The 18,033-nt window shown below is 31.8% G+C and overlaps 1 protein-coding gene across 1 annotated transcript; it reads left to right on the forward strand.

Moving 5' to 3' along the window:
- Window positions 1–11,432: 11,432 nt before the first annotated feature.
- On the forward strand, window positions 11,433–16,565 carry LOC135950440 (uncharacterized). Its single transcript, XM_065499984.1, has one exon. It carries the CDS (start codon window positions 11,433–11,435, stop codon window positions 16,563–16,565), a length of 5,133 nt encoding a protein of 1,710 aa, XP_065356056.1.
- The last annotated feature ends 1,468 nt before the right edge of the window (window positions 16,566–18,033 follow it).

The following is an 18,033-nucleotide window of genomic DNA, read 5'->3' on the forward strand; positions in this document are numbered from 1 at the left end:
GAAATTAAAAAATAAACTGAAAATGTTTTAGAATTGGAAAATTTCTAGCACAATACTGGAATTTGTTGTAAAACGACAATTAGAAGTCAACCACAATAATTGCTAGGAAAACTACAAAAAAAAAAATAAAAAATAGTAAATGTAACAACTACAATTGTAATACACTTCAACTACAATGTATTGGTTATTGGCAATACCACTCACTACCAATGAGCTCTCTGGCAATAGCAACATCCAGTGGTCAAGGAACAAACATGGTTAGTGATGCAAACAAAAGAAATGTGTATTTATTTGTTTAAAACATCACTTGCACAATCAGGGAAGAACAATTTAATTTCTGAAGCATATTACTGCAGTGTTAACAGCATGTACAGTGGAGAATCTAGTTATGGGAAACAAGTTTTCATTATCTTAATGGGTTATATATTACAGAAAGTCCTGACTATTACTTATAATAAAAGCGTGATAGCAATAGACAAATATTTGTCGTTAAGTAGTAAAAATATTTTGAAATAAGTTGGCTGCTGAATCTGATACCGACGAAAATGAATGTGAATTAAAGGAATATCCTTTCGCTCACTAATTCCGATGTTCACCGTGAGAACCAACCGAAACTTATAATAAATCTGATCATATTTATTAGTGACACATCACTGAGACAATCCAGATCATGAAAAAGAGCTCTACCTGGATGTTGTAGTCTACACCTATTTACCTACTGCTGAAAATTTAGTTTCAGATGCTGAAAATATGGAGGAAAATGATAGTATAGATAGTGAAATCGAATCCAATAGTGTCGAAACTGATAATGAAGGAAAAGCTTTGGACACGAATAATAACAATTTTATTAGCAAAGATGAAACCAAATGGTATAAGAGCTCCAATACTTTTACTCGTCAATGAGCCATAATATTATTCGTGACTAGGGTTTGGGGTTTCTCGGATAATTTAATTTCCCGGGAAACGGGAAACAGGATTCCCGGGAATCCCGGGAATGTTTTTTTAACTAGAAAAATAAGTAAAGAAGAAAATTATTTTATAAAATTGTATCATTTTATTAAAAAAAAAAGAAAAACAATACATGACAATTCAATTGTACCCACATAAAACCAAAATAAGTTTGTTAAAATATTTGGAGATAACTTGTTACTATAAAATTAAATATTAGCGGTATTCATGATATAGTAGAGTAAAAGAGCAATTAAGTGTCACAAAATCTTATAAATCGTGAACGTATCTTTATAATTCGATGTCGATTTATATGTTAATGGGATTTTTAATGCACTTTTTAGATTCTTTCTTTTGATATTTCTGTTATATCTTTTTTGTATATAAAATATATATATTTTAAAATAAAATTAAATTCATTTCAAAACAAAAATATGAAATTCAAAATTACCTCATATAGTTTAAAAAGAGTAAAGCAGTAAAAAAGTAGTTCTAATGTATTTTGTTTTCTGCTAAACTCTTTTGCTACTTTGCCGATATTATATCATAAAAATAATGTTATATGCCCGTCATAGAAATATTTTTTTTAAAAAATTGATTTGTCAAAATTACTAATGCATTCAGTAAGTCATTCGAAAAGAAAACTCTTTCGCTTTAAACATGTGTTGGCTTTATCGTTATTAAAGCATTATAAAGACAATCAAAATGTATTTTCCGATTGTTACTTGCTTCAAATAAATCTAATTCCCACTTAAAACTTTCAGCATTTGATTTTAAATGTTTAGGGCTTTCCTTTTCAATATTGATTGATTATTCTAATTGGTTTTTAAAATATTGCTCCATTTGTATTTCGGAAACCTCATCATCAACGCTTTGAACAGATGATTGAAAATTGTGGTCAAATAGACGTTCATACATTTGCTGTCCATAAATTTTTAACATTGTGTTTTTATATTATAATTTATCTTATAATGTTGAAGTTTTTAGGTTTAATTTAATTGAATGAACTGTTTTTTGAGAAATAGCATCATTTTAGATAGCATCACCTATCAGAAAAATGGTTTCATTTCGGCTTAATGCTTCTACTGTATCTTTAATGGTGTTTAAAACCTCCACTAATATTTGGAATAAGCCATTCATCAAGCAGAGATGTCATATTTAATTATATTAAAGTATTTTTAATTAAATTTAAATTTATTTCCCGGGAATTCCCGACAATAATTTTACGGGAAATCCCGGGATTTCCCGGACCCCAAACCCTATTCGTGACTCACCTGCAATGGGGCCTCAACAAATTACTAAGAACTTGACTCTAGTGGCTATATTTTTTTGCATTATTAGCTCACCGCTAAGAGCCTAAATTTTCCGATTTTGTAATAAGAGACTTCTATAATCAACGGAATGCTTACAGTCCTAATAAACACGCTTTGTCATGGACTAAAATTACTGAAAAAGAGTTCACAGCATTCCTATGAATTTTGCTTGTGATGGGCACTAGAGTTGTGTAGCTCATGAATGACCAAGTTCAATTGAGCTATTCACTCAACTGAGCGAAGTGAATCATTCATCATACTGAGCGTTTTCAGCTCAGCACTGAGCGTATTCAACTGAGCGGTTTTGTTTTATGCTCATGTTTCTTTCAGTACTCATGAAAGAGCTGCACAAGCACATTCATTTGTCATCTTCAATGTTTCACATGTTTCACATTACTCGTCAATTCTGTAACATTCTTTCGCTCACTGACATTGAAAAGTGAGTGAGTATTGTGTCCTAGAAAAAAAAAAGATCATTCGAAAGTAGGTTTGTTATGTATGTTTATGATCGTATGCTGCCGCGTATATATTTTTGTTTCAAGAATTATTAGAGTTATTCAAATTGTTTTTGTTTTCATGAAGGCATTTTTATATGTGTGCTATTGAATGAATGTGAATTTATTTATGGTATGGTGGTGTAGAATGAAATAAAGAAAGAATATTGCTACAGTTTGTAAGTAAATTTCATAAAAAAAATAATGAAAAAGGTTAAAATAATAATTGTAATTGAAAGTATGTAATTAGTAAAAAAATACATTAGTGGGATTATATCTAACAAAACACATAATTAAAAAAATACAAAGTACTGATATTCTTAATTAAATTAGCAATATTAATTTAATCACTTATTTTAGAAAATATATGTATATCTTATGCACTTTTTTACTATACTGCTACATCAACAGAACATTTGTCAGCTGCCTATTTATATATTGTCATATCATAAAATAATTAAGTTAATGTTGAAAATATACAAATTGTATCACACAACTATTTTTCTTTAGTATTTTTAGTAGAAATTTTGTTGATAAAAAATATATATTTTGCCAATTGATAACTAACATTATGTAAATGGGAAAACACCCAAAAAATTGCAACAATATTCATTTTGGTTTAGTTATTGTCACATTTTTATTTTGGATCACAATTATCAGATCATCAAACTATTTTTCCTTTTTCAAATTCCAGTTAATATCTTGAGTTTTTTGGTAATTTTATTATTTTGTGGTAAAAGTTAGTGAATGTTCTACTTAACAAATATTGTCTAAACATTTGGTTAGCATCGGAAATTAGAAATAATAAAAAATTAACTAATTTTTCCGCAAAAATATTAGTTTAAATAAAATACAATTTGATTTTTTAAAATTTTAATCAATTATTTCACGCATAAATCTCTAATTGTTAAAAGACTGTGTGTTTTTACAACTAACAACAGAAATAATTGATTTAATTCACTACAAGCAATTCTCAAAATGAAATGGTCATTATACAACATACTGAGCTACTAGAGCGACCTAGTTCATTTCAGTGAGCTGAGCTGAAAAGAGCGGTCAATTCACTGAGCTAATAAACCCAACTCTACTGTTTTACTGAACATTTTACCATCAATAAGTCATTTTTGGGAAAATCAAAGATAGAGGGTTTTGAATATAGGCCCTCGATACATTAGTTTTGTCGTTTTATGCTAGTGTTATTGAAAAAAAAAATAAAAAAGTACGTTTTGTTAAGCACCAATTTTTTTAGAACTCATTTAGTAAAAAAATTAAATACGTTTTGCTAACTTGATTGTTTCTAGTTAAAAGGGAATACAAAATTAGTATTTTTGTAAAATGGTTTTATGCTAAATTCCCAATTTTTAATTTGATAAATTCACTGAAATTTATTGTTGGGGGATAAGCTAGTTCCTAAGATTTCAGCCCAAATATTATATATAAAACAATATAAAACAAACTAAATGTAGCTTAGAAATTCTAGAGAACTTTAAATTTTGTATGGTCATGGAAAACATGTGTACCAAATACTATCGAAATCAGAAGAGCAAAAGTTCAAAAATTCATTTGTTTTATCGAAATTTTTCGATTTCGTCCCAAATATTTTTTCAGTTTCAACCACAAAAAGTAATTTAAAAAAAAATTAATTAGCAGTTAATGAAAATTTATTATTGAAGACTTTTGTTCTAATATTTAACATTTCAATTTATTGTGAATTGTATCCAAACCGGAAAAATAAGTTAATATAACAACATATAGGGTATCACTATACTTTACGCTTGGCAAGAGTTTATTGTAAGACTTATTTTTTATACTATCTACACATACACGCATGTATACAAAATAAAGTTAAAAATCTTCTATATTGTTGGTCTTGAAACTTATTTAATGGGAAGACTTTTTCTTACTTGAAATAAAAGTTTTTCTTCACTGATGATTGTGTTTCATATGAATCTGTGAGTTCATCTATGTGTCTGTATGTTATAGTGTGTGGGTGCTGTTTTGTATAAGTGTTAGTCACTTGTTTACAAAATACTTTGGAAAATTACTCACTATGCAGCATGTTAATGGCACAACTAAAACTACAACTACAACTACAAGTGCAAGTACAAGTGCAAGTACAAGGAGTATGGAAAATAACTTTATGCCAAACAAACATGCAATTCGATTACAAACACTATAAATAGAAAGGATGCAAGGAGTATGCTTAATGGTGGTTGTATGTGAGTGTAACTTTAGTGTTGTTCATCTACTTGAAAACTAGTTTCAAGGGTTGGTCAATTTGTGAAAAGTATCTCATAACAATGTCAGTTTTCTTGCTTTATTATTATGGATTAAATATTTAAGGTAATGGTCAGCTTTTTAGTTTTCAATAGAAAAAATATAGTTTCTTTTTCTTCATAGTTTTTTGTTTGCTTGCAAAAGATAGTTGTATGTATTTGTTTTGTTTTGTTGTAGAAATCATGCGGGTTGTTCATTTTTGTTCTTTAATTTTATTATAGTTTTCTGTCATTGCGACAAAAACTTTATTGGAGACATATTAAATTATATGCTTCAACGATTTATTTGTATTTTGTTTTAAAACTTTTAATTGCTTCAATGAACCATGAATATTGGTTTTGATCTTTTTTTCTTCTGTTTTTACATTTGCAGAGGTCATTAAATTTGATTTCTTTTTTGTTTTATGTGAATATTTAAATGTTTGAACAATAATTGTAGTTGGTGTAAAGTGTTTTAATTTAAGTTAAAGAAGTTGGGTCTCTAAGGATGATTTAACAAAAACACTGGCTCACTTGACAACAACAACAAAATTTAGGATAAGACGAATCTTGTTATACTTTATTTGTGAAACAGATATAACAAAATATAATTTGTTTTCCATTAAATATTAGTTTTATTATAAAATATTTTTTTTGGTAAAAATATGATAAAAAAAATATTTTCCTAAAATTAGCAATGACTTTATCATTTGACGCACTTTCCAAAGCACATTTTTATATCCCCCATCAAAAAATAAGGGAGCTATATTGATATCCGTTTGTAACACGTCGAAATATTCATCACAGACCCACAAAAGTATGTATATCCTGGGTACTTATGAAATTCTAAGGCTATATAGCTATTTCCGTCCGTATGTCTGTCTGTTGAAAATACGAAGGGCCAATATGTTGATTATGATGGCCCTTAATAAACGAAAGTCGGATTTTTGCCTGTCTCACCCCACAGTTTGATGAAGATTGGTAAAAAAAATCATCCTGACATCCATATGAAGTTTTGAGATGCATTTACAAGGGAACATTTTAATAAAATATTAATTTACCAACTTAGTTTAAATAAATATAAAAGTGTACGTAATTGTCATTCTAATGAGACATGAAAAACAGATATTAGACAAAAAATGTTAAAATTATTCAAAATACCACTGGCCATTAACCTGTCTCAGGCCACTAGAACAAGACATATAGGAACAAAATTAACATATTTTGAGAAATATTAAAGTAAAAGCTCATTTTTACTTAAAACATATCAATATTTACTTATATATGAATTTTTGTCTTCGTAGGATACCATTAACCTATTCGCAGGTATAACCAAAAAAATAAAAATTTTTTAACATCATTTTCAAATTCCAATTTGAAATTTTTAAAAATATTGTTAAACAAATTTCAGAATTTGTTGGTCCTCTCATTGGGATTTATTGTGAATATAATATAATACGGAATAAAATGTCCATACCTGCGATTTAAATTTTGAAATTTTCCAGAAAAACAAATTATTTGGCCTTTTTTGGTGAATGAGCTCTATTTCCTTACTGTTATAAATTTTAAGTAAATCGTATTCAGAATATTATATTCCAGACAATTCTAAATATAATTTGAAAGTTTTACTAAAATTAGACCTTGAAGGTCAAAGGTAAAATTTTTCAATATTTAAAATTTCTCATTTAAAGATAGCGAAATGTTATTTATTTTTAGGCCGATTTTGATGAAACTAAAGAAAAATGTTGGAAATGGATATTAACCCTTAATGGCACTTGGGGTCAAAATTACACTCAACTTTTAAAATCAGGAAAAATGCGGTCAAAACAGAAACTGACTTGAAGATTCATAAAATTCTAATATTTCTACCTACCTATGCCGATGAACTCCAAACTGGTTTCATTAAAAAGGAAATTTGGTGAAGATGGGTTTTAGACACCTAAAACACTACATTAGGCAAATTCGGTGCATTAGATCCACTACGAAAGGATTTTTGGAAATTCAAATTTTATGGGGGAAAATGGGTAAAATCGGCATACCTACATCTACCGAATTAATAAAGCTAGCACCAATAATCCAACTTAACCCATTAATGCCTGACCATAGATCAGCTCATACGATTTTAACTAAATTTTTATAAATGTACCTGGTGGCCCGTAGAAGTTGTTTGGAATGAAAAAAAAATTTTACCTCGTTACATACCAGGGATAGGACATGGGTATTTAAATACCCAACAGGCTTTAAAGAGATATTTTTTGAATATTTTAAAAATATTTATCTTAGTAAAGCGAAGTGTAAAAGTGTATCTCTGTGTAAAAAAGCGAACAATATAACTATGAAAAGTGAAAAAATTGTAATACTTGTTATATTGACCCTTATCCTGGTTGGCGTACTTATGTGTTTTACGACTACTACAGTTTCGTACTAGATTAAAGATAAAATGTAAACTGCTTCTTTAATCTAATACGAAACTGTCGTAGGCGTAAAGCACATACGCCAATGATTCGTCATCAGTAAATCCTTACTACTGCCGAATTAAAAGACATTATTGAAAATTGGTCTGATGCAGAAGCAAATTTTTGCGAACAACCAGATACTGTTGATATCAATATAATTCCACCTGATGATATCGATGCCATTAGTGACAATGAGAAATTAAATGACAATGTGCAATTGTTGCACGACGAACAAAATCTGACTCGCGAAATTGGAATGAGGAAATGCGGTCGAGTGAAAGAGATGATGATGATGTACCAGTGACCTCAACCTCTAGTAATGTTGGACTAAGTCGGCAAGCAGCTCTGGTAATGCGACAAAACTAACAGTTTTACAAGGTGCTTCCTGATGATACGATGACATCATATAAAACTTTGTATGAAAATATCGTATTCGGGTTCGGTGAAAGAAGTGGTATTGGTCATTATTACAAATTCTTTCGATGGTTAATGCATGAAAGCAACATTGTTTTTGTCGCAAATATGAGAAAAAGTCCCAAATGTCGCAATTTGATTTTCGAGTAGAAATCAAATCATCAAAATTGCGGGAAAATGCTGACTTCTGGGGCAAAAATGGGGCTTAGGTATGATCGCATTAATCATTTAATCGGAAAACTATCCACTCGTCATCGTTGTCCACATTACATTGGAAAACCGAATATGGGTGTTTGAAATGCCAGGTGAATTTGCACCTAGCTCCATGCACCCAGCATTACCACAATGGAGTAGCCCCAGATAAATCTAAAATATTTAAGGCTAAATAATTTATAATTTTACTTAAATAAATAAAAAAAATACAAATTTGCTTTTTTTACAATAAAATAATTTTTTTTGATATGGACAAATTTTTTATATTTGGAACTCTGTTGGGTATTTAAATACCCATTTACATTATACATAGTGTGTGGAGTAAATGTGTTAACAAACTACTTTTAACTTTTTTACATTATAAACGGGATGTCTAAAGCTATCTAAATCCGCCGGGTGTTTTTGGTATTTCGCATTTTTCTTTATTTGGCAACGCTTTTCCCGAGAATTTTCCGACATAGAAAAAATCAATATTTTACCTATACGGAAGATAAAGCCAAAAAGTAAAAAAAAAATATTTTTTTAATTTTTTCTGGGCTAATCAATCTTTTCTTCTAAATAAAAACGCAAGTTGAAGTCATAATCTATAATATTGCTCTCGCTAGAATTTTTTTACTGTCGTCACTTTTTTGGGTATTTAAATACCCATTAGGCAGGAATGGGTTAATCTAAAACACTCTGCTACAAAATGACACTTTTTGTCAGAACTTGAAAAGCCACCTAATGGAGTTTGTAGGCTTAGGTGAGGACATACTAAAACCGTTTTCAAAGATTTTGAAACACCCTCAAAATTTTGAGATATTATGAAAAAACTGTTTTAGGGTAGGTCGTAGTACTTTAGTACATCTAATCGCCAGTAACACGAAGTCTGGTTATGTTTTAACTAATAGTTGTACTGACAGTTTTCATACAAAAATAATTTTAACCGACTGTATAACTGTTAGTTAAGGCATAACCAGACTTCGTGTTAATGGGGGTAACTCACACATTTTTAGACCGATTTCAATTTTAAACAATTGTGGATAGACAAAGAATAAAGCTTTCATAAAATGTATGCATAAAATGTATATCAAGAAAAATTGCGTAAGTTTTTATAAAAAGTTTGGCTTTATTTTTTATTTTTTTCGTAATTTTTCATATTCAACAATAGTTAGTTTAATTTTTTTTTATGAAAACCTATCCTTTTTTGCATACTGTTTTAAAGACAACTTTATATGGGAAAAATGACTTTTACTTGTTAAAATCGGTTTATACTTGCAAAAGTTATTAAACTTTTTTGAAAAAAGTTCGAAAAAATTTACTTGTAAATTCAAAATTTTACAAATATTTGTTTTTCTACAATTTTTTGTTTATTTTTATTTATATGCGCTGGGGGAGAAAATTCTAAAAACGGTGTTAATTAAAAGTTGAATAATTTTTAGAATTTTCATCCGATTTGAATAATTAAAACCATGTTTTGTTAAGAACTAAATTTTCTACATATGTTGGTATAAATTTTTATAAACTTTCATATCAAAATAAGCAATGAAAATCGACTAAATTCAAAAATGTTGATAAATTTTGTTTTTCTTTTAGATATTCTTAACAAAAACAATATTTATAACTTAAAAATTTATAAAAAAAATGCAAGTGATTTTAAAGCGTAATCAGTTTTCTTTCCAAAGCCGATAAAAAATTTAAAGTCGGACAAAAACTGACTAAGCTACATGTCGATAAGTCGACGAACATCACTGAAAACGGTTTTTTCAGAATAACTTCTGAATTTGAGGGTGTTTCTGAAATTTTTGGAGACAATTTCTAATGTACTCAGCAAGACCTATAACCCACGCTAGGCCGTTTTCCAAGTTTTTTTTCCATCGTAGCACCGTGTAATTAAACAAAAAATAAGTGGAAAGGTGTGTGGTACTTTTTGATGATTGTACTTTTAAGGGTATAAAACTAGTTGTTAGGTCACCGTATCATATTTACTAATAATCTTTATTGTTATTATTTATAGTTATTATTCATTTGATTCATTTGTTTTATTTTCCATTTTTTATTGTATTAAATTTGTTCATATTTTTGGCTCACTGTTGTCACTGTAATTTGTTAGCAATTTTATTCATACTAACCACTGTAACTTATTTTGGTAATGACCCGTTAGTTTTTATTATATGTTTCTCACTTCAATTCTTGTAACAAGTATGTTGTTGTTGTTCTTAAAAATGCAATATATTTAGTATTTTGTTTTTGCATACATTCATATACATATAGGTACATACTTATTAGTAATAAGTTGAATTGGTACATTGGAAGTGAGAGACAAATAATAATACATACAACAACAACAGTGTAGCCCTTATTTACATGATCAATTGTTAGGCTTAAGAACTTTAATTTTAAATAAAGAAAACATTGTCATAGTTGAATTCAAGCAAGAATCATCTCCTCTTTTATTTTGTCGGTACCACGGTCGCAATTTCTTTTAGTTTCGGTTTATATCACTGCCCAACAAACCTTTTCAGCAACATATAGACAACAATTCGAAATATACAGAATTGCTCTATATCGTTGCCGGTGAAGAAAAAGCTCTTCATCGTACATTTTGGCGCCCAACGTGGGGCAAGATATTTATCCAAACTTTTGCTAAATTTGTCGTCCTGCCGGTCCGTGGTACATTCCAATTTGTTCGTTGAAGTACATCTTAAATCTACAAGTGTACAGGTCGTGCGTGAGTGGATTGTTCGTTGTTAAACAAACAAAAAAGAAAAACAATTTTGTTAAAAAAGAAACTTTGTGGTACAAACTAAAAATAAAAAACAATTTTATTAAAATAAAAACTTTTGTGAAAAATAAAGAGACAGTGTATTTAAAAACATTTTGGAACAAATTGTTGTGGCATAAATTGAACAAACATATAAATTAAAAATATTTTTGTGAGCTCTTTAAAAACAAATTTTTGTTAAAGCATAAACATATTACAGTTGCATTAATTGAAATTTAATCTAACCAAATATAAAATTTGTTGGCTCGGTACATAAAAACAGTTTTTGTGGAAAAATAAATAAAAAACAGTGACTTTAATTTTTGCCGCTTATCGTTATATACAAAAATACATAAACAGTGCGTGATTTATTTGGTTCCAGTATATAGTGTAATATTTTCTGTACATAAAAATTTTTGTCGCTCGCAATATTGCGGTACATATATAAAATAAATATATAAGGCTTGTATATAATCATTTTTTGGCGTAAATTATTGGCGTCGATTACAGTGCTAATCACAAATTGTGTCTCCATTTTGTGAATTCTTTTTGGAAATTTTTTGGCTCTCCTAACCCAACTTTTTGAAACTTTCGAGATGACTTTGGAAGAAGTTAAGCAGCAACGGGCTAATACTAAGAAAAGTATAACCCGCATCAAAAACCAAGTTGAAGCCAATGGAAGGGGTGAAGGTAAGACACTTTCGTCAGCCGAGTTGAAGTGCCGTTTGGGGATTTTGGAGTCATATTTCAAGCAGATACTGACGTATCAAACCCAAATTGAGAAATATGATCCTGATGACAATGGTAGGCCCGAAATTGAAGACTTGTACATCGCAGCGAAAATGAATATTCAAGCGCAACTTGGTGAGGATGTCCACAATACAACCATGTCCGACTCTACAATTTGTTTTCCTGTTAACAACAATAAATTGCCTCAGCTCAAATTGCCCACATTTAGTGGTAAGTACAGTGAGTACAAAAATTTTATAACGTCGTTCAACCAAGTTATCGATCGTGAGTTTGGCCTATCGAATATCGAAAAATTTAACCATTTGCTGAACTGCCTCCAAGGCCAAGCATTGGAAACGGTCAAGGCTTTCCAGATTACGAATGAAAATTACCCCAAGGCTCTGGAAAGGCTGAAAACGCGTTACGACAATAGCTCACTGATTTTTATGGAAAATATTACCACTCTATTTGAACTTCCAGCCATGTCCAAATACAATTGCGCACAATTACGAAGTCTCGTTGATAATGTTTCTGCTCTTTATAGCTCCCTTTTGTCTCTAGGCTCAGATAGTGACATTGCTAATTCGATGCTGATCTACATAGTTTTGGAAAAGGTTGATGATGAGACAAAAAGAAAATGGAAAGACTCTTTGGATTTCACTGAACTGCCATCATGGGATGATTGCTCCAAGGTTCTTGAAAGGCATTGCCAATTTTTGGAATCGGTTGACACCAGCCATACAAATGTGGCCCACCGTAAGCCTGACAATCATCAATCTGGTAAGTCCAAATATAAAAGCTCAAAAACTGGCTATTCTTTTTCGGTTTCGAAACGTGTTTGTGTTCTTTGCACAAAAACTGACCACACAATTACTCGTTGCCCTCGCTTCAAAGATATGGATGTCGGTCAACGTTTTGAAAATGTCAAACGACTAGGGCTTTGTCTTAATTGTTTGTCAAAAGGGCATCAAGTTAACAGCTGTTCCTCTACATTCAAGTGCAAATCTTGTTCTCGCTTGCATCACAGTTTGCTTCATCGGTCTCAGTCAGCTTCTAGGCCCTCGTCCCCGACTGCTGAACCATCTACTTCTCGTGCTGCCTTGAATGACTCTCATGCCTCGGTCCATACTCATATGGAAAAATCCTCACCGGAACAGGTGCTTCTTGCTACTGCCATGGTTCTAGTTCGTGACGCTACAGGTCACTATCAATTCGGACGTGCTTTGTTGGATTCTTGCTCTCAATTGAATTTCATTACGGATGAATTTTCTCAAAAATTGCACTTGCCTCGTAGAAAACAAACTACAGAAGTCGCTAGCATTGGTAATACTCATAGTAAAACGAAATATAGGTCGTCAACAAATGTGAAATCTCGAGTTACTGATTTTGAAGTGTCCCTTTCATTTTGTGTCACACCTCATATTTCTTATCAACCTGATGCTGAATTAGACGTCTCAACCTGGAATTTGCCCCCAAATACTCAGCTTGCAGATGAAAACTTTTTCAAATCAAAACGAATTGACTTGCTTATTGGTACAGAAACTTTCTTTGATATTTTGTCAGTTGGTCAAATTAAACTTGGTCCGAATTTGCCAAAATTACATAAAACTCTATTTGGATGGATTGTAGCTGGTCGTTATTTATCAAACCAATCGAACGATACTGGTTCTTCTTGTATGCTCTCGATAGAAGAGGAAGTTGATTTAAAATTACAACGATTGTGGGAAATCGAAGAAATTCCATCTGGCTCAAATACTTTGACTCCAGAACAAGCTGATTGTGAATCGTTTTTCAATAATACTGTCCATCGTGAATCTTCCGGTAGAATTGTTGTTAAATTACCCTTCAAAGAATCCGCTGACACTTTAGGTCTCTCGCGAAATATGGCTCTTAAAAGATTTGCATCTCAAGAGAGACGATTTGCTCGTGACAGCAATCTCAAATCACAATATGTGAGTTTTATGAAGGAGTACGAAGATTGTGGACATATGAGTCTTGTTCGTAGTCCCCGCTTAGATGAGCCTCATTATTTCATCCCTCACCATTGTGTTTTCAAACCTAATAGTACTTCAACAAAATTAAGGGTGGTCTTCGATGCGTCCTGTCCGTCATCATCTCAAAGGTCTCTCAATGACATTCTTATGGTTGGTCCAACGATTCAAGATGAGCTGTACAAAATTTTACTTCGTTTTCGTCTTCATCGTTTCGTTATTACAGCTGATATAGTAAAAATGTATCGGCAAGTGCTTATTGACTCTTCCCATAGAAAATTCCAGTACATTTTGTGGAGAAATTCTGAAGAAGAAGAAATTCGCACTTATCAGTTGAATACAGTTACCTATGGAATGTCTGCTGCTCCCTACCTAGCCATTAAAAGTCTTCACTATCTCGCAGACCAGTACATGGACCAATTCGAACTTGGTGCAAAAACTATAAAGTCATCATTTTATGTTGATGATTTTATCGGTGGTGCAGATTCAATAGAAGAATTGACTAAAATTAAGACAGAGGTGAATGAAATTCTAATTCGTGGTTCGTTTCAATTGGACAAATGGCACTCAAATCATAGAAGTTTTCAAGACGACAAAACTATAAAAGATCTAAATATTGATGAATTAGCTGTGACCAATGCTCTTGGTATTACTTGGGATCAACAAAAAGATGTATTTCTATTTTCGTTTACACCTAAAGTTCAAATTGATGGAAAAATCACCAAAAGAACAATTTTGTCGCTCTCGTCATCACTTTTCGATCCCTTAGGACTCTTAGCTCCTCTTATTATAAAATCCAAAATCATCATGCAAGAATTGTGGATTCTCAAAATTGGCTGGGATGAATCTATCCCTCAAGAACTACATTTGGCTTGGGAATATTTTGTTTCTGATCTCAAAACGTTAAATTCCCTTGAAATCCCTCGTTTTTGTCTCGCTGCTGAATCTCAATCAGTTCAACTTCATGGCTTTTGTGACTCATCAATTCGCGCTTATGGATGCTGTTTCTACTTTCGTGTTAAAACTTATTCAGGAAATGTCTCTGTTCGTCTTTTTACTGCCAAATCTAGAGTTGCCCCGACGAAAAGAAAATCATTGCCAAAACTTGAACTTTGTGGCGCACAACTTTTGGCTAAATTATACTCTAAAGTCAAAAATCTTTTCGCAATACCAAATCTTGAAGTATTTCTATGGACAGATTCTCAAATAGTTCTTCACTGGTTAAAGCAACATTCTTCTACGTTATCCGTTTTTGTTGGCAACAGAGTATCGGAAATTCAGGATCTAACTACTGGCTGTATTTGGCGACATGTTCCAACGCATTTTAATCCTGCTGATATCGTGTCTCGTGGTTCAACTGTAGAAGAACTCGCTTCATCTATCTGGTTCAATGGACCAGCATTTCTCACTCTCGGTGCTAGTAAATGGCCTCCTAATAAAATAGATCAACTATCCATAGAAAATCAACAAGATATCGACCGAGAAAAACGCAAAACTGTACTCTCCCTGGAAGCAACATCTAATTACATTCTGGATTCGGTTGAAAATTATAGCTCATATTTAAAAATTATTCGTATTGTTGCGTGGATGCTCCGTTTTTCTCAAAAAACAAAAACTAATATTTTCCATTCTGATTCTTTACAGCCCCAAGAATTAGAAAACGCCTTGCTCAGAATAGTTTTTAATCTACAGCAACATCATTTTCAAGATGATATACAACGAGCTCTGAAGAAAAACGATCCTCAAGGTGCACTAAAGTGTCTCAATCCCTTCATCGATTCATCAAATGGATTCAACTTGCTCAAAGTCGGTGGTCGCTTGGAATTCGCAGCAATTTCTGAAGGTCAAAAGCACCCTATAATCTTGCCCAGCAAAAATCATTTCGTCGACTGTTACGTGCGTCATCTACACATCAGCAACTACCACGCAGGACCCAAGGCTTTAATGTCGTTAATCCGCCAGAGATTTTGGATCATCAATTCAAGAAACCTATGTCGTCGTATCGTTAATTCGTGCCCACAATGCATTCGTTATCGCCCAAGGTTGCTTCAACAAATGATGGGCAATTTGCCCGTAGAACGACTTAACCCTTCAAGGCCCTTCGCCAGATGTGCTGTTGATTTTTGTGGTCCAGTAAACACTTACCTAAGAATTAGAGGGAAGGTACCATACAAGACATATATTGCTGTTTTTGTTTGTCTCGCAACTAAAGCAGTCCATCTAGAAGTTGTATCAGACTTATCAACAGATGCCTTTATTGCTGCTCTTAAAAGGATGATTGGACGAAGAGGTCTACCCACAGATATATTCTGTGACAATGCCACCAATTTTGTTGGTGCAAACTCTAAGTTGGCTCAACTAAAATCGTTCCTTTTTGATCCTAAAAATTCCAATTTTATAATAAATTATTGCTCAAATCAATTTATTAATTTTCGCTTTATTCCCCCTAGGGCACCACATTTTGGCGGATTGTGGGAGGCGGCCGTCAAATCGGCCAAGGGACACCTAACCAGGACCCTCGATAACACAAGGCTCACATATGAGGAACTTGCAACTGCAATGATTGATATAGAAGCAATTCTAAATTCGAGGCCTATTTCGCCCCTATCATCCGATCCCAGTGACTTTGAAGCCCTTACACCAGGCCATTTCCTGATAGGCGCTCCCTTACGCAGTTTGCCAGAACGTGATGTCCCTCCAATTGAAATCAATAAACTTGAGTATTGGGCCCGAATAAGCGCCATAAAACAACATTTTTGGAAGAAGTGGTCCCACGACTACATAAACGAGCTCCAGACCCGCAATAAATGGACTAGCACCAACTCAAATATTTGTACTGACTCCCTAGTAATCATTAAAGAAGATAATTTACCACCGCAGCGTTGGCTCATGGGTAAAATCATCAATATTGTTCGTGGTAGAGATGATCGAGTTCGAGTTGTCGACATCAAAACAACAAAGGGAATTATACGTCGCCCTATCCACAGACTGGCTTTACTATTTTCTTGAAAGTGTCCTTTCAATGGGGCCGGAATGTTAGGTCACCGTATCATATTTACTAATAATCTTTATTGTTATTATTTATAGTTATTATTCATTTGATTCATTTGTTTTATTTTCCATTTTTTATTGTATTAAATTTGTTCATATTTTTGGCTCACTGTTGTCACTGTAATTTGTTAGCAATTTTATTCATACTAACCACTGTAACTTATTTTGGTAATGACCCGTTAGTTTTTATTATATGTTTCTCACTTCAATTCTTGTAACAAGTATGTTGTTGTTGTTCTTAAAAATGCAATATATTTAGTATTTTGTTTTTGCATACATTCATATACATATAGGTACATACTTATTAGTAATAAGTTGAATTGGTACATTGGAAGTGAGAGACAAATAATAATACATACAACAACAACAGTGTAGCCCTTATTTACATGATCAATTGTTAGGCTTAAGAACTTTAATTTTAAATAAAGAAAACATTGTCATAGTTGAATTCAAGCAAGAATCATCTCCTCTTTTATTTTGTCGGTACCACGGTCGCAATTTCTTTTAGTTTCGGTTTATATCACTGCCCAACAAACCTTTTCAGCAACATATAGACAACAATTCGAAATATACAGAATTGCTCTATATCGTTGCCGGTGAAGAAAAAGCTCTTCATCGTACACTAGTGAAAACCCAATTTTGGTACTTTTTTGTGGTGGCCTTTAAAAAAATGTCAAATTGATTTTGGTACTTTTTTTAAAAAATATTTTTATTGAAAAAAGAAGTTCATTATTAAAGTTTTTGAAACTGTTGAATTCGAAATTCGACATATTAATGTCAGTTTTGGGTTTCAATTCAGACAAATATATTTCGACTTGGTATAAACTGAGAATGTTAAAAATTTTTTTTAAAAAAAAATCACTATCAATACGGGATTTAACATGTAGGAGGAAAAATTCGGAAATAGTTAAATTGTCCAAAAAAGACTTTAATGTACCTTAACATTAAAAAAAAAATATTTTTTCAACAAATAAACAAAATATATTTATTTTTTTAGCGTAGTATCACACGCCGAGTTTCCGCTAGTTGTCTTATAATAATTAATATCATGATGAAATTGGACATAAACAAGTCTTATATGAACATAAATCTTTCTTCCAATATTTTTTGAGGATGGATCCATAATTGATCCTACCCCCACATTTAACACATACATTAGAAAAAAATTTTATGCATGATTCGGAACAACCGAAAAATGCACTCTTACTTGTTGGATCTATGTTTATCTAATGACAAAACATAACCCAATAGCGTATCTTCAGTAATTGGTGAATTCTTATGTGTTAATGGCAAATTTGGACTTTTAGGGTCAAATTGGAAAAACTGAAATCCGTGCAATGTCGCGTATAAAAACATTTGAGTTAATTTTGCTTGCACGTATTAATAGAGTAACGATTTCCATATCACAGGATTAAATTGTGGAAAA

The sequence above is a fragment of the Calliphora vicina genome, chromosome 2, assembly GCF_958450345.1.
Source record: "Calliphora vicina chromosome 2, idCalVici1.1, whole genome shotgun sequence".
Taxonomy (NCBI): Eukaryota; Metazoa; Arthropoda; class Insecta; order Diptera; family Calliphoridae; genus Calliphora; species Calliphora vicina.

Bases quoted from the DNA above. Each gene is read 5' to 3' on its own strand.
- LOC135950440 (XM_065499984.1), top strand. From the start codon at position 11,433: ATGACTTTGGAAGAAGTTAAGCAGCAACGGGCTAATACTAAGAAAAGT.